Below are 26,715 nucleotides of genomic sequence, written 5' to 3'. Positions count from 1 at the left end.
GAGCAGGATCATGTCTTATCCGTTTAGCCCCAGCATCTCAGTTAGTAGTCCAAAATGTCTATTCAGTAAACATACCTATGGAATCTGTGTACAAGAATATATGGGAAACAGCAAAAAGTAGTGAAGTTTCAATAGTGATGCCCTGCACAAAACTTGGGAAGTCATATGGCTCCTCTATCTTTCGTTCTTTTATCCTGGTTCTAATTTATCACTCCCTCTCTAGTACTCCCATTCCATCCAAACATCCATTCATCCTTCCTTCATTCTATCCCTGGATCCCAATGTGGCCTGGCCACGTGTTTTTCCATTTTAGCTGTTCTATGGAGAATCAAGAGTCTCTGATGCAAGGCAGACACAAAGGCCATCCATCTCCCATCACTACCTCTGCCAAAGAAGTGGCTCAACTTTTCTTGCAGAGAGAAGTTAGACTCATTTATGTAATAATGTCTCCTGATATCCATCTTCTGATAAAAGGCTCTCCAATATATCTCATTTAATGTCACAAATCACAACAGACATAAGCTGATGAAGTCTGTAGAAAAGGGTGACATCATTTCAACACAGAAAACCCAAGGCCAGAAAAGCGTGATTTCTCCTTAACAGTTAATGACCAATGCCTTTGCTACTACAGGTCTACTGACTCCTCTAGAAAGAAAACTACATACAGCTAAGGGATCGTTACCTGACACCGACACCCCTATAGAGAAATGAAACTCGAATGCAACACAAAAAATATTCTCAACTGCTTAGAAGTCAGTGTTCATCGAATGGTCACAGAGTACAGACACACAGCCGCTGTCAAGGCAACAACGTGAGACGCTAGCCCCCTCGGCTCTGGCTCATACTTGGGTGTTGTGATTTCTTTACGGCTTTCGGCAGCAACAGAGCCTAAGTGCAGCCATCAGTAAAGCCCGGGTCAGAGCCAGCAGCCTGTCAAGGCACCATCAGCTGGTGGCTTGGAGGAAAACAGGCCCCAGTTCCCACCAGGGAGAGAGAACAGCAAACCCTGTAATACATCTCACCAGCAGATGCCACAGAGCCCCCCAACACCCCCCCCACCCAAGAACAAAAGTTCAACTTCAAGGCGGCAGGCCTCAGCCCTGACCTTAGCTCCACCCAAGGAGCTCTGAGACCTCAAAAAGGAATGAAGACTGACCGAGAGCAGCTGTTTTCACTCTGTCCCAAGGCTGTCCCAGCCTGGTGAGCTGGGGTCGCTGAAGGGAGAGCCCACCCACGAGTTGGGGCCCCTCACTGCTGCTTCGGCAAGCCCTTCCCTTCGTTCCATCTCAGACAGTCTGCTTCCATAGAAGATGTCGTTGGAGGGGAAGGATAGGGGAAAAGATTACACATGTTTTAACAAAAAAGTGTGAAAGCTCTTAGAAAAGATGATCTCAAAGTTCTAGGAATCTCTGAAATGTAACTGTTTAAAAAGTTATGAATTATTATAGAATATGCAATTACATGAAATGATACTGTTATGTAAGTATAACCTTATAGACACATTTTATATTTGATCTGATTAAATTATATGCATTTGATTAAATTATGCATGCATGCATGCTGAGTCGCTTCAGCTGTGTCTGACTCTGTGCTACCCTATGGACTGTCACCTGCCAGGCTCCCCTGTTCATGGGATTCTCCAGGCAAGAATACTGGAATGGGTTGCCCTGTCCTCCTTCAGGTGATCTTCCCAACCCAGGGAATGAACCCATATCTCTTACATCTCCTTCACTGGCAGGAGAATTCTTTACCACTTCTCTACTACCTTGGAAGTCCCTGATTAAATTATACAAGTATCTATTTGATCGAATTATATACGTATGTGTTTGATTAAATTAGATAGGTATATAAATAGCATATTACAATAGTTCAAGTATCAAACACCTACTAGGTGACTGTCCTGCTGCATGCTTTATGTCTCACCTCATTTAATCCCCTGAACAGGTTTATGAGATAAGCATAATCTTCCCAGACTTCGTGATGCAAAAATTGAGGCTCAGAGAGACTAAGTGGCCCAAAAGGACAAGCTAAGATCTGGCAGACCCACAACTCAAACCCACATCTCCCAGCTCTCAAGTCCAAATTGGAGTTTTTCCATTTTAGCTGTTCTATGGAAAAACTTGGAGAAGGCAATGGCACCCCACTCCAGTACTCTTGCCTGGAAAATCCCATGGATGGAGGAGCTTGGTGGGCTGCAGTCCATGGGGTCGATAAGAGTCGGACACGACTGAGCGACTTCACTTTCACTTTTCACTTTCATACATTAGAGAAGGAAATGGCAACCCACTCCAGTATTCTTGCCTGGAGAATTCCAGGGATGGAGCCTGGTGGGCTGCCGTCTATGGGGTTGCACAGAGTCAGACACGACTGAAGCGACTTAGCAGCAGCAGAAGCAGCATGGAAAACCTTGGTGCAGCTAATGGCCCTTGCTACCCGCTGGTGCGCTCCTGGCTCAGGGTGGCCAGGGTAGGGTCCGTATGCTTTGGTAAGGGGAAGAAGCAGGCTCCACAGAACTCTAACCGCTTCCATCTGTCAACTGTGATCAATTTTCACGTAACAAAAACCTCAAAGAACAGGAACTCTCTTTTATATCACATCTGCAAAATTCGTTTATTTGGGAGTTTTCAAATTCCCTCTAAAACATAGCCTTTACTTTTCACTCAACATTCAACCAGGGAGGTTGAATGACTTGCTCAAGGTCACACAGCGAGGTCCACACTGAGGCCCTTCACGCCACACTCAGCCTCTTCTGTCACCAGGCTAGCAATACATTCAAGCTCAAGCTTCCAAAGTGACACCATGTCAAATCTGAGGACCGTCCACACAGTCAGATGGCAGGCCAAAGCAGACTGGCACTCTTTACATCCTGCCTTTGAAAGAAACTGTTAGAAAAGAAGCGTGTTAAAAGCGTTAGTCACTCAGTCGCATCTGACTCTCTGCGACCCCATGGACCGTAGCCCGCCAATCTCCTCTGTCCATGGGAATTCTCCAGGCAAGAATACTGGAGTGGATTGCCATGCCCTCCTCCAGGGGATCTTCCCAACCCAGGGATTGAACCCAGGTCTCCCGCTTTGCAGGCAGATTCTTTACTGTCTGAGCCACCAGGGAAGCCAGAGAAAAGAAGGTGCAGCATCAAACGCTGATGGCACACTGCCAAGAAGGCATTTTTGAGGCATTTCTCAACAACCTCCCCCTGCCCTCAAGTGTCAGTATTTCTTGTTCAACTTAAGACGTCAAGAGAACCGCGTTGGCAAAAATCAAACCAAACGAATTCTTCGACCCACATCTTAGAGGAAAGGGCAGCCAGGTCTCGAAAGGTCGTCCACGTTAATAGCACATATTACAACCCCCAAGAAGGAGGAGTCTTCTTACGACTCTACCTGTTACATCACTGGTTCTGGCAGGCGGCCTTGAACAAACCAGAATCCCAAAGAGCTTCTGGCAGCTTCTATCAGCCGTCGGTCCCATGTGGAACACCAGATCCATCCCACGACTGGGAACAACACTCTTTTTGTTTCCGCCTCCACTTCTGTAGGTTTTACTGTTATCTGAGGAGCCTCTGAGCTATGGTAACAGGATATCCTGCTCTAAGCCTGTGTGGACTGCGGACCAGCCCATGCTCTCCTGAAACCTGTAAATCCCCTCAGAGAGAAAATGCTAATTCCAAGATCTAACACTGCCTTGCCGTGATACTGAACGCTCCTCAGAGGGCAGTCGCTCTGAGTCACTGAAGGAGACATATGGGCTTAACTCCATCATGGCATCCCAAGAAGGAAGACAGTCATCAAGCAATTAAAAGGCTCGAAGCACAGACCCAGGGGCTGATAAGCACACACCTCCAGGAAAGGGGTTACTGGCACGTCTAGCTAGCACCTACTTTTATGATTTGAACAGCAGTGGTAGAAATAAGATTTATTCAAACACAATATAGTACAGTAAGGAGCAGAGAAGAAATGCTGGAGGGCAGTTAATAAGAAGGCTCTGGGGGCTTCTCTGGTGGCTCAGTGGTCTACCTGCTAATGCAAGGGACACAGGTTTGATCCTTGGTCTGGGAAGATCCCACGTGCCACAACTACTTAGCCTGTGCCCTAGAATTAGGGCTGCAGTTCATGGGGTCACAAAGAGTTGGACGTGACTGAGCGACTGAGTGCACACACACACACACACACATAAATGGACGTTATCAGGCTGTCAATGTCAAACCCCAATTATAATCTTTACACCACACACACACACACATACACGAGGCAACCAGAGAGTGTGTACCTCCCGATCAAAGTAACACCACCAGCTACAAACCATATTTAACCCCTAAAAGAAGAGAAAATGCAATGGAACTTGAGTCAGATCAAGCCTGTGGGATTAATGACACCAGTTTACATAAATAAAGAGCAGGGGACACAGGAGCATGTGAAATGATGCAATGCACATTCCTGTAGCAAAATCCAGGATCGGGGCAATTCTTTGGGACAAGGAGAGTAGCTTCTTCAACAAGTACGTTGTCAAAAGGAAGAAATAAAGGAAAAAAGAAAAAAGGAGAGGGGGGTAGAGATGAAGAAACATGGACCTAGTCTGAACCTGGACCCAAACAAACCAGGGAGGTGGGGAAAAACCCACTGGAAAATGGACAACATGAAGAGATTACTACTAAGTGGCACAGGTATTAGTTACGTTTTCAAAAGGAGTCCGTAACTTTAGGAGACATTTATGGACTAAATACGATTCTGGGATTTGCTTCAATATCGTGGTAAAAGCTTGGGCAATGAGGCTCTGTAGCTGTGTGACAAAACAAGACTGGCCATTGTGTAGTTAGCTGTAGAAGTGGGGAGACAGGTACTGGAAGGTTCCCTTATACTATTCTCTTGACTTTTGTGTATGTTTGACATTTTCCATCATTAAAAGTTTATATATAGTACACACACACACACACAAACACACACATTCTATCATTAACCCAGAGATTGTGTTCACGGCCAGTTCCCATCTACAAAAATTAACAACGCACATAGGCTTAAAAAAAAAAATACAAAAGGCTCTTTTTTCCTCACTTGGACCCAAGCGTAATGATGGATTTCCTTGCTAGCCAGGAAAGTTCACCAAGATAAACAAGTCGAGTTTAAAATGTTGTGAGTCGCCAAACTCTCAGTGAGGTGCCCTGGAAAAAAATACACGGGATATTCTGGGAAGCAAGAACAGCAGAAACTTTTCTGGAGGGAAATCTAGGGTTTCTGCCTTAAGTCGAGGTTGGTAATAATATCTGAGAAGCCCATTGACATACAACAGTGCATGTATTATCTGTGTTCAGAGTCAGGATTTTGCAGTAGGGGTAGGGTAATCACATTATCGATGCTTACCCGAGGTTTTCCCAATTTCTCAATAAAGCATACCAATCCACATGATGTGATCCAAACACAAGAGCCAGTCTTCATTACCAGAAAAATAAAGAGGCCGTTTTCATCTTATACATGGCCTGTGTAACTCAGAGGAAGGTGTGAGGCCACTTTTTCACCAGCACAACACTGTATTAACAAATAAGCATGGCACAAGCACTCCTGTTTTCTCTGCTTCCTGAGACGTCATGTCATAGCATAGAGTGATCGTGCACAATGACAACACAGCAGCCAACCAGAAGCTGCTTCGAGAGGCAGTTTCGTTTGGAAAGCTCGGCTAGGACACCCCAAGACCAAGTCCAGGTCCAGAGCTTTCCTTCAGGCCACCCTCAGCCTGCATGGGGGAAGCCGGGCATTCCCATAGGCTCTGCCACAGAGTGGGGGCCATCCCCTTGGCAGGGGGCATGTTTACCATTGCTGACCCCACACAAGGGGGCTTGCAAAGGAAAGCAGAAAGAGGATCAACAGCATTGGCATTCTCTCTGCAGGCTCATACTCCGCTCTGGTTGCAGGTGTAAACTGACAAATTCCTGTACCGGCTTCTGCTTCCCGTCCCATAAACCTGGAGAAACTGAGGCCACCTTTTTCCAGTCTTAAAATGATGCTGAGGTTTCTCCTGGTGGCTCACAGGTAAGTAAAGAATCTGCCTGCCAACGCAGGAGACACAGTTTCGATCCCTGGTCTGGGAAGATCCCGCATGCCGTGTGAACAGCTGAGCCACAGCTATTGAGCCTGTGCTCCAGCATCTGGGGGCTACAACTACTGAAGCTTATGTGCTGAGAGCCCATGCTCCACAAGAGAAGCCACCACAATGAGAAGCCCACACACCTCAACTAGAGAGTTAGCCCTCGCAGCAACAAAGAGACAGTACAGCCAAAGATTAGTAAATATTTTTTTAAAGAATGACTGCCTATGAGAGATGAAGTTAGTTCCTGGCAATGCCAAGGAGAAGGGGTTTTCTTGCACACATGCACACACGCACACGCACACATACACACACTGCTGCAGGTTGTGGCAAAGAAAGCAAAAAGCTGACTGTAAGGTAAAAAGCCTGCAGCTCATGCTAAGCACATGGTCAAATCCCACCTCAGGGGGGACCTGCAGGGGGCATGGCAGTGTCTCAGAGCCAGAAGAGCCAAGCCCTCCAAGCAGGACCCAGCTCACCTTTGTATGGTGTCTCCCCTGGTGTCTATAATACGTTCTCAATAAAGAAGCGGACAAAAAAGTCGTCAGCCAAAGCAATCCTGGGTGAGTAAGAAAGTGAATCTCTACCTCATGCTGAACAACAGGGTTTGATTACCCTTTATGTGAGGCTGAGGTCATTACCTTTGGCAAACACTCACATTCCATGTTCCCTCCTTATAAAGAATGATACATCTGACACGCGGTCACTGCATCTACACACAGGATGCCAAGAGAGTAGCACACTGCCCCTGTTTACCAAGAATTGTAGCCACATGGATTCCCGTCATTTGCTGAAGGCTGACTGTGCAGCAGGCATTGTTGCTGTCCTCGGACAATTTAGCCCAATGGTCACTGCTATGGACTGAATGTTCACGTCCCCCCAAATTCTTGGGGTGAATCCCAATCCCCAATGGGATGTTGTTTGGAAATGGGTCCTTTAGGGGGTTATTAGATTTAGATGAAGTCATGAGGGTGGGGCCCCATGAAGGGACCACTGTCTTTAAAGAAAGAGACACCAGAGACCAGAGCCCCCCACCAAACAACAACACCATGTCAAGACACAGTCAGAAGGCTCATAATGGACTTCCAGTGCCTTGACCTTGGAGTTCTGGCCTCTGGAACCATCAGAAGTCAATATCTGCTCTTTAAGTCACTCAGTCTAAAGTATCTTGTCAGAGCAGTCGAACTCAGACAACCACATGAGAAGAGTCGGCATAGAAGGTGTGAAGCACATGCCCAAGTTCAGCAAGTGAAACCAGGATCTGAATCAAAAGGAAACAGACTTAGAACCAACAGGCATGCAAAACCCCTTCTAGAGAAAATGAATTCTTTCAGACCACCAACACCACCATTGACACAGTAACTACTGTTCACTTAATTTGCTCACGTAATAGAATTCACAAATATTAAGAACTTTAAAATCTCCGAACTCTCAGTAGGGACAGAGTTCTAATTGCAAAGATGTCAACAGGAGGATGACCTATAGATCAGGCCGTCCGACAGAATGTTCTGTGTAGATATATGATAAGTCGCTCTGTCGTGTCTGACTCTTTGTAACCCCATGGACTGAAGCCCACCAGGCTCCTCCGTCCATGGGATTCTCCAGGCAAGAATACTGGAGTGGGTTGCCATTTCCTTCTCCAGGGGATCACCCATCTGTGAGGATGTAAATAGCCTATTATCTGTGCTGCCCAATGCAGGGGCCACTAGCTTAGTGGTCCTCCATGTGGGACACACGTGCCCTCTAGGAAACACTTGGCAATATGTGGAGACGTTTTTGGCTGTCACAACTGGGTGAGAGGCTGCGACCGGCACATAGGAGGCCAAGGCCACGGATGCTGTTAACCATCTTACAGTGCACTGGAGAGCTCCCACCACAGACAGCTATTTGGCCCCAAAAGTCATGAGCACTGAGGTGGAGAAGATTTGCACTAGACACACGTGACTACTGAGCATTTCAGATGTGGCTACTGAGACTGGGGACTAACAGTTTAACTTTATTTAGTTTTAATTAATTTAAATTTTAGAACTAAAACACTGAAGAGACTAAAACTAGTCAAACAGGAATTTAAATGGAAATAGCCTTGTGTGTTTTAGACAGTTAGCTATCAAGAATGTGCACAAATATTCCAATAAAGATCTTGCTTCCCAAGGAAACAAGAACAAGATATCTTCAAGGAAAAGAGATCTGATGCTTATGACTGGTACATAACGAGCATAAATAAAAGCAGAAAAGTGAACACCCAAGAAGCTTTAAGACACATGTCCCAGCATATAAGAGGTCAGCACAACAGGAAACTGCAGGGAAATGCTCCCCCCATCACCACAGGCCACTCACTCTTGCAGGGTCTCCACTCCCTTCTCTTTGTACTGCAGTTCTTGCTTCATCTGGGTCAGCTCTCGTTTTAATCTGGAAAGCTAAAGACAAACAACATATTTTTTTCCCCAAAAGCATGCTGTGAAAAATGGTTTTTCTACAGTTGTTAGCACTGTCCTCTCAATTTCTGATTGGCTCGCAATTCCCTGGGTCACCCTCTTGCCAGGACCTTCCATCGACAGGCCTAACACACAGCCCTGGCAAAGAAGCCAGCTGGCTGAGACACACAAGGCCCGGATCCCCAAGAGCTTTCTACCCACAGGGAACCCTGGAATCGTCAGTGATTTTCTTTTCAAGGTATTAACTGACATAATGCAATGAGCAAACTCTGTCATGCTTTTTTTTTTTCCCATCCTCCGTTTAAAGTCCCACCTAGGAGATGCCATTGCTCAAGGCATGGCTTTGGGTACCTGGAACTCAGTCGCAGAGAGTGCTTATTTAAAACAGGTGCTGGGACTCACTCCGGGCCTATGTTAAAACTAGGGGTGGCCTAGAGTTTTCATTTTGAACTGATGCCCCCAGTGTTTTCAAGCGTGTGCTAGAATATGAGAACCATGGCCCTCAAAGAGATGCTCTGATTTAGGGACTGAGACACCAGGACCGGAGGCTTGGGCTCCAAGATGTCTCCCATCCCTCCTTCCAGACACACATGACAAAGGCTGAGGGATGGGACATGGTGGCATCCAAAGAACTGGGCACCACTGGGAAGGTGCCTCGGAACCTTCTGGTCAAACACTATGGCAGGCCAATTTCTCTGGGAATAGAGCCACCAGGAAAGAACAGCAGACAGATGCTAAACCTGCTGAGAGTCATCCAGTCCTCTGAGGTTGGGCCCTGACACTGTCAAATCTTTCCAAATGGGGGGTGAATCTAGCCCCTTGAAACACAGGGGTACAGGCGATTTTTTTTGTTAGATGGGCTGTGGTTTTAAAATGCAGCTTTTCTCCTCCTATTGAAAAAATAGTAGAAAGTATAACCAAATGTAATAATAATAATTCATGAAATTGAAAATCTTACTAAATTATGAGTGTGAAACACACCATCATATAATGAACCATGATAAGTGATATTATGTACAAATATACACAGGGTTTCTAGTTATGAAAATATTCATTTTACTCACCCTATCCCGACGACTTGCTATCTCTGCCTTAATTTGGTATGGGTCATACTTTGTATTTGTTGAATATCCAGAGAAGGCTAAACAGAAGGAAAACATAATTTTATAATGGATCCTTTAAAGTAAACAAATACACATAAACAGGAGCTTCTAAATCACTATATTAAGTAATGAATTCCCAGTCTCAGATTTCCAAGTTGGTCCTCGCTCCTAAGAATGTACATCTCACCACTTTGAACCTTGATGTTTGATTTTTCACATGACTACCTTCTACTTGATTCTACATAATAAAATATATAGCTATAGGTAAATCAAAACTCTGTTTACTTCAACTGCAAAACTATCAGGTTTACAAACCACATATACACAGGAGGTGGGGATGGGGGAGGCATGGTTATGGTATAGAAAACTATTCTTTACGATGAAAACAGTACATATAGTATGAAACCACTTTTCCTTCCTTTTAAAATGTGCACACCATGGAAGTCACTGGAAGGACAGAACTCAGAAGCTGACTGTTCTTCTCCATGGTCTCATTCCAAAAGATTTTATATTTACTCTCTTCATATCTATAGCTTCCACATGAATGATTTTTGACATAGAAAAGGAAAAAAACCTAAAGATTTGTAAAAAATGAAAAAGACTACTTCCTAGTCACATGCCAGTATGTGGTAGGCTTGAGTGTTTGTAGTGTTGGCTCCCCAAGAGCTGAAGTGAAGTACCCACACTTTTATTCTAGCAGTTTGTTTTTGATGGATGTTCTGCTAAATCAGATTGCATAGCTAAATGCTTTCTTCAGCAGTGCAGCACATATGATTTAAAGTCTTGTAATAGACACAGCATCGTGATTACAGATGGCCAATACCTGGGGGTGAATGAGATACGTTCAGCCACCCAGTTGCATGCTGAGCATGGTCAGTCGAGCCTTCTCTGCTGTCTCAGCAACTGGAGCAGCATGCAGCCACTTCTAATTTCTATCATCCCATCCACTTCTCTGCATCCCTTTCTCTTCATGCTTCTGTCTCCTTTCTCTTAGGCCTTGTAGCTGCAGTGACTTGCTTCCTGTCCCTCCCTGAGCTGTGTAGGTTCCTCTTTGATCTGAGAGTCACTGCACATTGATGGAATCTGCCTCTGGGTCATTTTCATTAGTTTCACCTGCTCATAAGAGCCATCTGCAAGGCCACCATCCATTCTTTTTTTAAAAAAGAAACTTTAAGCTTTTTATTTTGTATTGGGATATAGCTGATTAACAGTGTTGTGATAGTTTCAGGGGCACAGCAGAGCGACTCAGCCATACATACGCATGTATCCATTCTCCCCTAAATCCCCCTCCCATCCAGGCTGCCACAGGACAATGAGTACAGTTCCACGTCAGCATCCATTCTTTAACTCCTTTGATCTGGGTAGAAAAGACTGTCATTCAGGTAACTTAGATGACAACATCTAGAAACTTAATCATGTCTTGATTTAATACTGGAGAAGATGGCTCAAGGCCATCAAGTGATTTAAATGGCAAGATTATTCAATATCCTCAAATAGAACCACATCCCAAGTTAATTTGAGCTCTCCAGATGTCTCCTTAAAAAAACAAAACAAAACAAAAAAAAACAGTTCTATGGAATGTCTACTATTGAAGTCCCCATCAGTCAGAATGTCAAATTACTAGAATCTACTGGAAATAAACACCTGGAGGAGCTAAGTATTTGTCAACTTTACCTCAAATGTTCTTATATTTAGAATTCTAATCTCCTCAAAACAGTAAACTGGTTTTAGAACAGAATTCTTTCTTAGATGAAGAACGTCTATTTCCAAATCCGAGAACCTCCATTTTGCCTGACTTTTTGGTCTTATTTAAGACCAGTAAGGAAAGGAACACTTCAAACAATGATCTTAAACAGACAAAAATCATTTCTACAAAATCTCCACGTTTAACTCCTGGGATGTAAGTTTCCCAGGCCTGAATGGAAGGGACTTCCACTGGGGCCCAGATAACAAGCGAATGAGCCAAGGGCTTCCTGACTCCTTCCACGTGTGTCCACTTGTCACCTTGTAGGCGAGGAAGACAATGCCAACAGTTACTGCCTGAGATCTTTTCCATTCCAAACTGAGAGTAACCCCACCACCAAAGTCCAGGGAAGTTAACTGCAATGTTAAACATCAGTAACAATGATCTGAAATCACTGGCAAAACTCTGTCTGCAATTTCATAGGGTAAATTTGTAAAGAGACTTGAAGTACATACACACGGCAGGAGTGATGGGTATGGATGGATAGACACATGGCAACCTGCCGCCCAGTTCTCCCACATAGCTGAGTCCTAAGGCTCTCAGGCATCTGTCTCTCCCCCAGGACACTGAGCCTGGGCCAGTCCTAGAGGGGATCCTGACGTACTATGACATCATTGAGCTCCCGAGTCCACCAATGGGGAGGCCACCCCCACCTTGGACACTGCTAGGTCACAATGGATGGCCTTACTGTTCAGGCCCGGGGGTGTTAGTCTTTTCTGTTACTTATAGATGAAACAATCCTAAATGATGAAAGGTTTCACTTATGGATATCATTCATGTTACTTTTGCTATGGTCTCTAAAACTATACAAATCCAGGGCTGGGATGAGGGAAAAGGCAACTCAAGTACCTAAGACAGTTAGTACATTGTATCTTAACATGCTAAGGACAGTGACAAACACTGGTGTAACTTTTAATAATATAACTCAGAAGTTTAAAGACAAATTCTCAGTTCCTAAAGTTTGCCAGTAAGTCTAATGGAAGCCATTGCAGAATCCAGGGAAAAGCTCAAAACTCTGGACCCCATTTTTAATGGCGTGTTGCTCAGTCACTAGTCATGTCTAACTCTTTGTGACTCCATGGACTGTAGCCTGGCAGGCTCCTCTGCCCATGGGATTTCCCAGCAAAAATACTGGAGTGGGTTGCCATTTCCTTCTCCAGGGGATCCTTCCGACCCAGGGATAGAACCTGTGTCTCCTGCATTGGCAGGCAAGTTCTTTACTCCTGAATCACCCAGGAAGCCCTTTAATGGCACGTACACCACAACACTGAGCAAAAGAAACATCTCTCTGCTGAGACACGTCTCCAATCTCAAGATTTAGGATAAATACCAGACTTTCACCTTTGAAGCTCCCTTCTCATTTGAAGAGTCTGAGTGGGCAGAACTATTAAACAGTTTCAGGAGGCTGTGCAGGCGTAAAGCACTGCTTTGGATGATATAAGAAGGTTAAGGCTTAGCAGTGTAAATTTACCTCAGCAGTGTAAATTACTATACCTGGCTACAACAATGTAACTTTCATATTAATTTCATCTATTCTCAGAAATTCTTTTTTTTTTCCCCCTTTGGAATGAGAATTTTATTATTATTATTTTTTCCTATTGCACCTTTCTTTTCTTTATATATATTTTTAAATTGAAAAATATTTACAATATTGTCATAGTTTTTACCATACATCAACATGAACTGGCCACAGGTATACATATGTCCCCTCCCTCCTGAACCTCCCTCCCCACCCCATCAGTCCAGGTTGTCACAGAGCACTGCCTCTTGTGAGAGATGACGAGTATGTTTCCCTACTTTTATAGATGAAGGCTGAGTGGGCAATGATTTGATCTACATCATGCCATCAGTCAAAGAGGGACTTCTGTCTAGAACGTGGGCTCCTGGGGGTCAGATTAGCTTTTCCAACGGAAGAAGAAATGGGCCTCCGGTCCCCAGTGCCCAAGAAGTGAACTCAGTCGGTGTTTAGCACTCTGAATGCTGCAGACCCCAGTCATTACTTCAGATTTCAATTTCATGGGCTATTAAAAGGGGGAAATGTGTCCGTCCATGCATCCATCTGTGTCTGTCTCCATCTCCTCTTACATCTCTGGACCATGAGAACCCAAGATCGCCCCAGGTGGAGGCCACGCTTTTTAAAGAGGGTAGTCCTTGTCCAAAGACATCCTGTGAGCAGACTACGCCTTCAGACCAGGTGCGCGCCTCCAGGAGTCAGCACTGCAGGCACCTGCTCGAGGGAGCCCAGGAGTACTCGGGCACAAAGGACAGCAAGCCTGGACAGTTGCCGTGCTGACAGGCAGTAATTACCAGAGCCGACCAAGACGTGACTATAATCAGGCGAGGCCAAATGAAGAGGGCACGACCTCTTTCTTAAAGGCACCATAAGCAAAGGGACAAAAAAAAAAAAAAATCAAATGAGCCCACTCAGAGGCAACTTATACAAGTAACACAAGAGGCCACTGAATCCAAACCAAGAATTCCCTCTCTCAGGCAGACTGGGAGATCTGATGGACATGTGACCTCGGCGACAGCCTTTGAGGTTGAGTCCTGCCAACTAATACCTGGGAAGATGCTGCGTGAGCCATTTTTCCCCTGCCTGCTCCAACATGCCCGTGAACAGGAAGATGAAGGGCTGAACGGGTGGACGGTGGCCCTTATCCCAGGCTAGGCAGGAGATGAGAAACCCTCACCAGGGAAAGAAGGCCAGATAGTCTTTGTGGGATGGGCCGGGAGCCTCAGAAAGAATGCAGGCCAGACTGAGGACTGATAAGGTCAAGCCTCTCCAGGCTTGAGCCAGGAATTCAGGGTGGGTCAGAGCTTTCTCACCGGAGATAAGGCTGACTTTTTTTCCCAGGCACCAAAGAGATTTTTGCTGGAGGATTCTGGGAGATCCCAGGAGCCTGGGGAACAAACAAGTCATACTCCTGCCGCTGGAAGAAAGGGTCATGATCAGTGGATCTCAACTCTGGGAATCCCCTGGGAAGCTTTTTTTTAAAAAAAAGTGTCTGGCCCCAGTCAAGGCCAATTAAATCCAAATGTCTAGAGGGTGGGAGTAGGGACCAGGCTGTAAGACGTTTTAAAAGCCCTTCAAGAGATTCTTCCAGTACAGCCACAGTTGAGAACCACTGTGTGACAATTCTTCTGCAAAGAACCAGATAGTAAGTATTTCTGGCTTTGTGGGCCATACTCTGTCTGTCTCAGTCCCTCAACTCTGCTCCTGTACCTGCTACAGACAATGGTTAAGGGAATGGACCTGGCTAGGTCCCAATAAAAGCTTATTTACACAACACCCTGAGTGCCTAGGATTCAGCCTGTGGGCCAAACTTTGCTGACCCGTGGTACAGACTATAATTTACCCCAAGCAAGAATTCCTTCCAAAAGGTCCTGCAATGGTCACATACTTCATCGGAATGCAGCTGGAGGCCAGTTTCTCAGGAAGAATGAAAAAAAAAAAAGTTTCTGAAATAATGAATGTATTTAGTGTTAAAAGAAGATAAACAGAAAAACATACTGCAATGAAGAAAGTAGGAGAAAACTACAAGATGGAGCTGCAGAGAAAGTACTTGGTGTGTCTCAGAAACTGAGTCTATGGTAGAGAAGTTCAATGGCAGAGCTCTATAGAACATCACACAGGACCAGGGCCCCTGTCAGCTAGTTCCTGAGCACAAAGAACTATAGCTGAGCTGAGCTCCTAGTCTCATGGGGACGTGTCTGCTCAAAGCCAGCAAAGCAGACTCTGCTTTGGTCAGAGACAAGAAAGGTTAAGTCTTGGATATTCTCAGACACCAGATGGCCCAATATTGATGTGAAATTTTTCCTCTCCAACAAACAAGAGTTTTATTGTGGACTTCCATAACTCAGGGGGAAATCTGTGAAGGCTGTGGAAGAGAGTGTTTGCTCTCCCCCATGCCCTTCTGCGCCAATATTAGAAATGGCTGTTTACCTTTATTGCCTCATTTCCCCCCTATAATCAGCCATGAGAGATAAATTGTGTCCCCCCAACACCAGGTGCTAAGGAACTCTCTGTTGAAAACTAAACAAGTAGTCTGGCTATCCCACTGTGGGCCATGAAGAAATCGAGAAGTAAAAAGCGCTCTGCCTATCACGTGTCCCTTCAGGTGCTGTGAAACTGCCAGATGACCTGTCAGTTTACAGTCGGTCCTTATTTCCGGGTCACTTGAACAATGGGAGGGCAGGCTGTTTCAAAATCACATGATCCATTCTTCCAAGCTGACTCTTCCATGTCTCCAAAATAGTATACACAGCACTGATAACTAGCTCCACCAAAAGATCTGGGCTCAAATCCAAGGTCTACCATTCATTGGAGGTGTAACCTTCAAGAAGACCAGTCTACCGAATATTTTTTCTTGTGTATACAAGGAAAGTAATATCACCATGTCACAATGCTTCACGATGTTGCAGTCACAATTCAGGAAAACACTAGGCCATTCAATGATGGTTCCTTTAGTTTGAGTCACTTCCAATGAAGGAAGTTACGGGCGCTAAGTCCCAAGGTCCTTCTGCTGCCAGTACCTAAGCAAAGAGACACCTCCCTGCTTTGGATGTGAGTGATCTGGGCTATGTGAGACCTGTTGGATGGCCAACAGGGGCCCAGGTATGCCACGGATCCTGCCACCAACAGCTCCTGACATGAGCCCAGACCTTACAGAGGTCTGGGCTGTTATAGCACAAGCCACCAGAATGACTGTCTTGAACTTTAGCCTGTGGCCAGAAATAGTTTGCCTGAGTCATATGTAACAGAAGTATCCTCAATGGAGTTCAGGTTAAATGGCAAATTGAAGGAGCTTGGTGAAAACCCAGGAACAGCAGCTACTTGATAAAATGCTTGGATTAATTCCTAGATTCCATTCACAGTTTTTCTCCCTGAGGAGACAGGCTCTAGGAAGAGCCACTGGCATTTCCAGCCCTTCATGAAAATAGGGAGGCCCCACCTGGCCTCCTCTACTGCATGAGTAGAGGCAGAGATGGAGTCTATGCAGGCATCTCTTGTGGGTTGGGAGGTGGAGTCTCAGGATCTCAAATCAACACCACAGAGTCATCACCTTCCTTGACTCAATGTTTCTTCATACACGACTTTAAAGACAGCATCTGGACTGTTACTTTTTTACTGGGCATTGATAAAATTTTACAGGGCACAGGAAGAATGAAATTACCTGCATCTCCCTATTTTCCCAAATGTCTGGGGAGGGAAAAGCCCATGGAAATACAAAAACTGATGCTGAGGGATGTCTCAACTCCAGAGGACTACAAGTCCCGGATGTTTTTATGCTCTAGGCTCCACGATGCTCCGGGAGTCTTCCCCTCCAGCTGGGTGTGGAATCCCATAGGCTGCAACTAGGTCTTCCTATATTTGCATCAAGGGTTCCAGTCCTGAGTCCCCACATGGTCTGCAACTGAAGTCCTGGCTACACCATTACAGTAACCAGTACATAGACATACCTCCTCTCTCCCTTTAAATTATTTATTTATTTTAGGTTGTGCTTGGCCTTCGGTGCTGCATATTGGCTTTCTGTCATTGCAGAGAGCAGGGGCTGCTCTTCCTTGAGGTGCGCAGGCTTCTCACTGCGGTGACTTCTCTTGTGATGAAACACGGGCTGTAGGGCGCATGGGTTTAGTTGCCCTGCGGCATGTGGAATGTTCCTGGACCAGGAATGGAACTTGTATCCCCTGCATTGGCAGGCGGATTCTTATCCATTGTACCACCAGGGAAGTCCGACATACCTTCTCATCATCTAATTTTTCCTTTCAATTGCTGGCAAGAAACTTCTTACCAGGTTCTTCTGTTATGTTCTTTTTCCATCAATTCTTAGCAAGACTGATGGGAAAGTCTCTTTGGAGACCTAACCAAACCTGACCAGTTGCCTGGGAAGAGATACTCTATTAGGTTGAATCATATGAAACTGACAATAACTGGCCCTTTTTAAGCTACAAAAGTGACAATTTTATATGGCCCAACCTACTCCTACCAAGCAACTTTTGGAAAGGTTTAGAATCACTAACCATACTCTCAGAAACAGTTCTAAGCCACTGCTTCAGCCAAATGCAACCTGGAGGCACAAGTCCATGAGATCATTTAAAAGAGACCATATGCTGAGCCATACAGTTATCTCAATAGACGTCAAAAACGGAAATCTTACATAGTCTAGTCTCTGACCACAATCAAATTAGAAATCAACAACATCACACCTTTAAAAAGTTCCAATAGCTTACTTTTAAAACAATCCATGGGTCAAAAGAGAAATCACAAAGAAAATGAGAAAATATTATGAATATTTGGTTCATAAAACATGAACCAAAATTTGTAGGATGCAGTTAAAGTAGTACTTAGAGGAGAATTTATACCTTTAGAGGCTATATGAGAAAACGAGAGGTCTGAAATCAATGCTCTAAGCTCCCACTTTAGGAAGGCAGAAAAAGAAATTAAAGCCAAACTAAGCAGAATGAAGGAAAAACTAAAGAGAAAAAAAATCAATAAAAAAAAATTAAAAAACGATAAAAATAGGGGAAGAAAACAGAAAACCAAAATCCAGTTTGCTGTAATGCTACATATAATCGATAAAGGTTGAGCTACACTGATTAAGAAAATAAAGCACAAATTATTATTATCACAAATAAGAGAGGACACTAGCTCAGAGTCTAGACATTGAAAGAATCACATGGGAATTCTATGAAAACTTCAAAAACTTGACAGCTTGATCAGCAGTCAGCAGATTCCCTGTAGGCCAAATTCAGCTTGTTTCTTATTTTTATACTTTTTATCAGAACAAACCACACACGTCATTTACATGTCATGTCTGGCTGCTTTTGCAGTGTAACAACAGGGTTTGGTGGTTGCACCTGAGACCATATGACCTCTGGTGCCTAAAATACTCACTATCTGATCCTTTACAGAAAAGCTTACTGATTTTTGGATTAGATGAAAGAGACAAATTCCTTGAAGCACACAAACATCAAAACTGACTCAAGAAGAAACAGGAAAACCTGAACAGGCCCATGTCTATTAAAGGTAATGAATTTATAGTTACAAACATTCCTACAAAGAAACAGATGGCTTTTCGGGTGAATTCTATCAAACGGTTAAGAAAGTATCAACACTGGGCTTCCCAGGTGGCTCAGTGGTAAAGAATTTGCCTGCCAATGAATTAAGTATCAATACGAATCCCACACAAACTTTCCAAAAACTGGGGAGGAGGAAACATATCCCAGTTCATTCTGGGAGGTCAATATTATCCTGATACCAAAATCAGAGAAAAAGATGACAAATAAAGAAAATTACGAAGAAACCAGCTTTTCCTAAAAACTAGCATGAAGCTGACCCATCACATTCTGATGGACAGTAAAACAAACAAACAAACAAGAAAAAACCTAGTACATACCAAGAGGTGAAGGGCAAGAGATGAAGCAGCCTGGAAACTACACACCATCATACCTGAGCCTGCAATCTTTCATAGTACATAGAAACACAGCTACCTAAATTCCTGCTACAGGGGGCAAACTCCACCCTCACCGCTCTCTTCTCCACAGCTTGTATGGCTTATTCACCTTCGACAGCAGTTGCAGTAAAAAAGATGTCTGGCCCCCTCGCCTCAACTCCATTCTGACCTGCAACACAGGATAAACAAAGCTTTGAGCATGTCTTTAACGTTCAAAGCTGTGTCACCAGAGCTACAAGCCTGGCAACATGGCACTCACGTCACAGGTAAGTCCCTCCAAGTCTCAATCAGATTTAGGTTTTTATAAGATAAAATCTAGCGGTACCAACTTCATACACTCTCCCCAAGCTCACTGCCACTGGACGAGTCACAGCCACGCACACCTTCAGTGCGCGGTTAAGTGTGACAACTCTGTTGAGAATGGACTGGCTCAGGCAGTGACTGAATGGGTCAGAAACCAGAGGCTTTGGCTTCTGAGTGATTCCTTCTGTTCCTGTGCATCTCCTGAGTCCTAATAACAGGAGCCCAAGCTCGGCAGGCTCTGAAACTCAGAGAGGTTCCCTTTGGAGAGCATCAGTGTGCATCCATCTTACTTGGGCAGAGTTCCCCGCTTTCCCTGCGTTATACTGAGTTTCTCCACCTTCAGTGTCTTGCGCAAGAAAGGATGCTATAAAGAGACAGGGGCCTGACATGCGTGAAGGCTCCTGAGCAATAAAAGCATCGTAAGGAATTCCCCAGGATCACCCCAGACGAGCAGGGGTCCCCGGGGAAGCCCTTTTCCACGCTGACAAATGTGAGTCAGGAGGTGGTTTCGTGTCACTACCTAAAACTGTGCTTGCTTGCTTTCTCCCTGCCCCCCTCCCTACATGGAAACTCCAGGAGGGCAGGGGCCTCTCCTATCCTAGCTCCACCGTGTTGAGTGGGCACCTGACAAACACTTGCCAATGGAGTGGTAGGGCGTGACATTGGATGCGGGCATGGGAGGCTGACTACCTAACAGTAGGCGATCAGACACTTTACGCAGCTGTCTTGCTCAACTTGCGCCCGGGGTCTGCAGAGACCTGACTCTGGAAGCCCCACGTGCTCCTGGAGGGGGATGCTCAACTCACAGCTGGTGTATGAGCGGCTGTCGTCCTCACACATCTTGTGCAGCTGCTGGTACTCCTCTTGGGCCAGCTCGAAGCGCTGCTGCTTAATCTGGTAGATTTCTTTCTTGGCATTGAGAGCCTCCTGGGCTACAATTAAATACTCCTTTAGCATCCGTTCCTGCTCCCGCCTCCACTGCTCTCTGGGATCCTCAATCTGGGTCAGCTCTGAAATGGAAAGGGGAAGAACATGAGGGTCTTCCGAGTCCAATCTTTAGGCTGAATAATCATGCAGTTATGTGACTAATCAATACAAAAGTTAATGACTGACCATGATGTACATCATGGAAGCATCTGTATGCTGAACCCTCCCAGAGTTGGGGTCACCTCCTATCAACACAGCCATGCCTGGGTCGAGAAGAAAGCTCTGTAGATGCGTAGGGGAAGACGATACCAGATAATTTTTTTTAATTAATTTTTTTAAAGTTTATTAAAGTAAAAAAGACAGAAAGCTTCTCACATAGACTTCAGAAGGGAGAGGAAAGAGTGCCCCTTTAATTTATTTTTAATTAGAGGATAATTGCTTTACAATGCTGTGTTGGTTTCTGCCATACAATGTAAATCAGCCATTAGTGCACATATGTCTCCTCCCTCTTGAGCCTCCCTCCCACCTCCACCCCATCTCAGTCCTCTTAGGTTGTCACAGAGCCCTGGTTTGAGCTCCCTGCATCATACAGCAATGGCAACCCACTCCAGTACTCTTGCCTGGCAAATCCCATGGACAGAGGAGCCTGGTAGGCTGCAGTCCATGGGGTCGCTAGGAGTCAGACACGACTGAGTGACTTCACTTCCACTTCTCACTTTCATGTATTGGAGAAGGAAATGGCAACCCACTCCAATGTTCTTGCCTGGGGAATCCCAGGGACGGGGGAGCCTGGTGGGCTGCCGTCTCTGGGGTTGCACAGAGTCGGACACGACTGAAGCATCTTAGCAGTAGCATCTTAGCATCATACAGCAGCTTCCCACTAGCTATCTATGAGTAAATGTTGGTGGACAGGAACCCAAAGGAGCCCATCACTCTCAAACTAAGAGACACATACAACCTTTCTCTCCCTGCCTTTTCAACCTGGGCTGCTGTTGCCTCTGCTGTACCTGGGACCGGCTTGCTCCCCTTCTCCTACCTCCCATGCCAGACCAGAACTTTCTGCATCCTTCGTGGATTTCCTATAAATCCCCCACCTGCCACTCTGGCTCTGTCATTCAACCAGCTCTCCAAAGGGCTCACGCCTACCTCTGGCTCCAACCTTTCTCCCGACTGCACGTCTTTTCTTTCCCCCTGCCTCCAAGAGGCATCACATGGACGGACACAAAGTACTTCTGAGTCACTCGTCCAAAACAACTCAGTCTCACACAGCGCCCTTTTGCTACCCAAACCACAGCAACCCAAAGAAAGCCAAACTGACGAGCGCCTGCTTCTCTGCCTGCCCCCTTGGAATAAGTGGCTTCATCTTCATCAACCCACTAAGCCAACCAGGAACTTACCCTCAGAGTACACCTGCCCCTCATCCCTCACGCAGTCTATTTCATGGGCCCTCCAGAACTGGCCATTCCTGCCCCTGTGTATAATAGTGACTGATGCTGGGATGTCCCTCCTTCTCCCCTTAGTTCAATCAGACTCTCAGAACCTCTCTCCCAAAACACCTGCCTGCCTTATCCCACCAAAAGCCATCCTCTGAGTGCTCGCCACAGTCACCTTCCCAACTCTGCTTCAGATTCTATACCACATGAGCCTCTTTTAAAGCACAAGGTCTTACCAGGGCATGATGAATGTTCTGGAATTAGACAGAGGTGATAGCTGGACAACACTCCATGCACCCAATTCCACTGAACTGTACACTTTTCAATGGTGAACCTTACGATCTGTGCATCTCACCTCAAAATGGTTACAAATGTAAATTCTATGTAATCTCTACCCCACCCCCACCACACACACACATACACAGGAGCACTCACTAGGATGTTTAAAGTAAGTTTCTTTTGAAATCTTCCAGAAACATCCCCTATCCTCATTCACAATGCTAGCCCAGGGCCCCTCCTGGAAAGCCTCTCTGGGTCTTAAAAGAAATAAAAAATAACAAAACTCAGGGTCCTGATCTAGCCCTGGAGTTCAGATTCAGCGGACCTGGGTGGGAGGCAGGGGGAGGCCACAGCTGTTTTAAGTGCCCAGATGTCTCTGATGATGATTTAGGCATCAGACTCACTAAGGTCGACAGGCATCGTTCACACTCTGACCAGGGCCAAGGGTCTTGGGAACCCCGAAGGTGACCAGCCCAGGGCCCCTCTGGTCCCTCACTGCACTGTCAATCTGCGCAGTTCCAACTAACATGTGACTCCTCAGGTTCTCTGTCTTTAAAGAGCTTTCCCCTTACATCTGTGCTAGCAAGAGTTAAGATTCCAGGGGAGCGTCCTTGGTAGTCCAGTGGCTAAGAATTCTCCCTGCGATGCAACGGACATGGTTCAATCCCTGGTCATTCCCCGTGCCGCACAGTAATTAAGCCTGTGTGTCACAGCTACTGAGCCCACGCACCACAACTACTAAAGCCCGTGTGCCTAGAGCCTGTGTTTCACAACAAGAGAAGCCGCTGCAATGAGAAGCCTGAGAACTATGACCAGAGAGCAGCCCCTGCTTACTGCAACTAGAGAAAGCCCACATCCGCAAGGTATGGGCTTACTTACTTTTACTGTGAAGACCCATCACAGTTAAAAAAAAATTAATAAATAAATCTACAGGAAAAAAGAGCTTGATTCTCAGAAACAAGTTTTCTGGAATGGGGTCTTTGGCCCATTATCACAGTAAAAATCTTTCTTGTCTTCAGGGAAGAAAAAAAAGTTGGGTTCTCTGAAGGTGTCAGAGAGAGGAGGTGGCATGACCCTGGAGATGACATCTTCAGCCACATCCTCCATGGTGCTGGGTCACCCCAATTATACTCAAGGTGGTTGGAAGAAAGTCCTTGGTGATTACTTGGTTTCCAGGTTTGTGGCCATGTCTAGTGTGTCATATCGAATCCTTAAGGGTGGATCCTGGGTCTCACTTTCCTGAGTGGCCAGCATGGAGGGGTGCTTTGTAAAACTTGCTGTGACTCAGTGAGCAGGCGAGAAAGGCACACCCACAGCAAAGAAGGGGACACAGCAGGAGGAGAGCAGGGTTTACGAGAGATGAGCCAGCACAAGGTAGTCCTAGGCCTTGGCAAGCTTTCCAGAAAAGTCATGTAAGGCCGATGCCTGTGCCGTTCAGTAACACCACCAGGGCCCGGAGACAGTGGAGCCCTGACCTGAGGGGAAGGTGGCCCAGATGGCCAGAAACTCCAGCCGCATGCAGCCCTGAGGTGCTCGGCAGCCAGGCCAGGGGAGCGTGGCCCCTGGGTGCAGCCTTGCTAAGCACCACATCCATCCCGTCAGCAGTGGATTCGCCTAAGAAGGCCTCCTGCCCATGGGGTAACTACCGCGGAGGGTGGCAAGGCTGGGGCCACACTTACCCCTCTGCTCAGGCATTGGTTAAGAGCCAAATCACTGCAGGCTGAGTGCCTGAAAATGCCCCCAGACACCACCAAGTGTCCCTTGGAGGTAACGCCAGCCCGAGATGAGAACCACTGCTCCCAACAATTCTACAGAGAAGGCTGGCATGGTCTAGGACCTGTGATTTTAGCTGTGGTCTTTATATCATTTTCTCCCTTCCCAAAGCTCCAAAAGGTTTGGCACATTACAGTTAAAAATCAAAGGGATAAGACAAAATGAAGTTGAGATAATTATGTGGGCATTTATTGTTCCAAGAACTTGTAAATTCCACTCTGCAAGAAATATTCTCCTCATTTGGTTAGCGACTTCTATTACCAGACTGCCTGGGAAATTTATAAAATTTATTCTTTCTATTAGGTATTCAAACTCTGCATTCAACATATTCCATGCAGTCCTGGGCAACATACAAGCCAAAGTACAATCGCTTCAATTTTTGAACAACTCAGCTAATGAAGACTTCAGACGACATTTATAAAATCCATTTTAATGCTGTGTTGGAGAGTAACAATTGTTTCACTCTACAGAAAGAGTTCCTAGCATCTGTGAGATCAACATGAAAACTCAATCATATATAACAACTCAAGCGTGGCATTCTACTTACTATTTATGTGGTCCATGTAATAAATTCCAATTTGTTTATCATATACAGTTTCCCATCCTAAAGGAAGTTCATCCCCAACACAGTCAGCAAAGGTCAATGGCTTTGTTATCCTGCAAAATAAAATTATGAAAGCAAATGTAAAAGTGAGGTCAATTTCACCTAAGTTTGCTGACTGGACTCTAGAATTTGGTTTCAATACAAAATTCTGTATCATCTTAATAAATTGACTGCTTTTGTTCCAACTATTTGGTTGGAAAAATAACTCAATGACTTTGCCTAAATAATCATCAGTAACAGTATCAGTATACTCATGGTTAAAAGCATGACTATCCCACAACGCAACCTTAATACCAGTGAAAACAGATATTGACAGTTACAAAACAGGTAAAACAAGCATCTTCGAAGCTGTATGCTTAATGAGTTGATGACAATGGAATGTGGCTCTGCCACAACACGAGAGCACCTATGTTTTGTTCTTATTCTCTGACAAGTGTTCCCCGGTCTCAACTTTCGGTTTCTGTACACTACAGTGTCAATGTATTTAAAATGTATTTGTAAGTTTCATCTACACCCCAACCCCCACCGGGCATAAGCGAAGGAGTTAAATGTTTACCACTGACCAAAGGCAAAAAGCCAAACAAGCATGGTAACAATACAAGGAGATGCCTACTAAATACTGCCTGGATTCTTTACTCAGTAGGAGTCAGAAACTGCAAAGGATCCTCTTTGTTTTCTGGCGAAAAACAACAAAAGCATATTGTCTACAGACGTTTCTTCTTGAAGTAAATCTGATCCAGGAAAGCTTGGCTTGACACAGAGAGATAAAGGAAAGGTTTTCCAGATAAATAGAACCTCCCCCTCCCCTACACCCCATGATCACAGAGATTGACAGGACAGCTGTGGTATAAAACAGGCCACCCCTAAAATTGTCTGAGTCAGGGCAGCTATCTATTCAGTTGTCTCTAAAAACGCACAGTGACTGGTATGCATGAGAATCTGATAACCTAAATTTCACTAACTCAATCTTCCCACATCTCTGTTTTAGTCTCTCGCCCCAGAAAACTGAGACACCACAACCACTGCCAAACCCCACAAGACCAGTATGAATTTTGAACATGTTATTTCCCCAAACTGGTTTGACAACAAAGTTCTGTCTCTCTCAGCAGCTTTTACAAACTGATCAACACCATCAGAACAACGCTGCTTGGTCTCATCTTCATTTTAAACATATGGTTTTAAGAAGTTAGGAGTCAATATCAAAACAGAAATATACATATAGAAAGTAAAACACACCCTTGGAAGTCCTCTTAAATACAATGCGCTCAAAACCCCACAACATCACAAGATGAGCCTACTGCATACCCTCTGTCCCGGCCCCAAACACCAACGTTCACAGCACAGTTCCTTTGCAGGTAGGGAATGGGATAGTGGTGGCATGGTTCCAAGTCAAACGAGTAACAGCAGGGTGCTGTGCATGACTCAAGTCCCAATGGGACCAAATTGCAACACAGTGTCACTTGAAGATAAACTGAGTTCCGAGCACATCTCTGCTATTCTAGATTCATGCATAAGCCTAGAGAAAATGGCCAAGCACAGGAGCATTCAAAGCATCTCTTATATATATGACCTCATTTAGTCAACAAACAGGTGGGAAGCTTGCTCTTCCAGCACTGCTGAACCCCACTCACTTAATTTGTGTCATTGTTGTTGTTGAGTCGTTAGGTTGTATCTGACTCTTTGTGACCCCCATGTACTGCAGCCCACCAGGCTCCTCTGCCCATGGAATTCTCCAGGCCAGAATACTGCAGTGGGTTGCCATTTCCTCCTCCCAGGATCTTCCTGACCCCGGGATCAAATCCGTGTCTCCTGTGTCTCCAGCACTGCAGGCGGATTCTTTGCCTGCTGAGCCATCAGGGAAGCCCCTGGAGGATGTGTCATCCTGATAAATAGATGGATAAATCTGAACAGCAGATTCAGAGAATGATACCCTGTCTCAACTGCCTTTGACCCCCAGCACCTGGCCTAAGAATAAGTACGCTGCATTTTTACAAACATTTTGTTTATTAAGGGAAGGAGGATTAATATATTTTACAGTAAAGAATCCACCTGTCAATGCAGGAGACACAAGGGACACGGGTTAGATCCCTGGGTTGGGAAGATCCCCTGGAGGAGGGCATGGCAACCCACTCCAGTATTCTTGCTTAGAAAATCCCGTGGACAGAGGAGCCTAGCGGGCTACAGTCCATGGGGTTGCAAAGAGTTGGACATGACTGAGCGACTAAGCACACAACACAAGCACTCTCCTACAATCAATAGATACATTATTTCCTAATTTCCATTAGTGTAAGTATTCATGATTCAACATTTCAACAATTTCTCAAATAGTTGAACAGTTTCCATGTAAGCCAGAAATCCTACACCTATGTGTATACCTAAAAGAAACAAAAATATATATCCACCCAAAAGAATGTCCACAGCAGCATTATTTGCCATAGCCAAAAGGTGAAAACAACTAAGGGCCATCAACTGATGAATGGACAAATAAAATGTGGTCTATGGATGGAATGTGATTCAGTCATAAAAAAAGAATGAAGTACTGGCAAACGCTACAATATGGATGAACTTTGAAGTTACTGTGCTGG

At 45.2% G+C, this 26,715-nt stretch overlaps 1 protein-coding gene across 4 annotated transcripts in view; it reads right to left on the bottom strand.

Annotated features, from left to right (window-relative positions):
• WWC3 (WWC family member 3) overlaps positions 1–26,715 on the bottom strand; it is a 110,311-nt gene that overhangs the window by 45,647 nt on the left and 37,949 nt on the right. For 2 of the 4 annotated variants that reach the window (XM_070366453.1, XM_070366456.1), the window contains exons 2-6: positions 24,074–24,183; positions 19,921–20,124; positions 18,921–18,980; positions 9,575–9,651; positions 8,413–8,492 (exon numbers count right to left, since the gene is read on the bottom strand). In XM_070366453.1, coding sequence (XP_070222554.1) covers positions 8,413–8,492; positions 9,575–9,651; positions 18,921–18,980; positions 19,921–20,124; positions 24,074–24,183 — 531 coding nt within the window. The remainder of the gene's footprint in view (positions 1–8,412; positions 8,493–9,574; positions 9,652–18,920; positions 18,981–19,920; positions 20,125–24,073; positions 24,184–26,715) is intronic. The other 2 variants (XM_070366455.1, XM_070366457.1) reach the window with 1 other exon arrangement.

Source organism: Bos mutus, chromosome X (assembly GCF_027580195.1).
Source record: "Bos mutus isolate GX-2022 chromosome X, NWIPB_WYAK_1.1, whole genome shotgun sequence".
Lineage (NCBI taxonomy): Eukaryota > Metazoa > Chordata > Mammalia > Artiodactyla > Bovidae > Bos > Bos mutus.
This window is presented reverse-complemented; position numbering and strand designations above follow the sequence as displayed.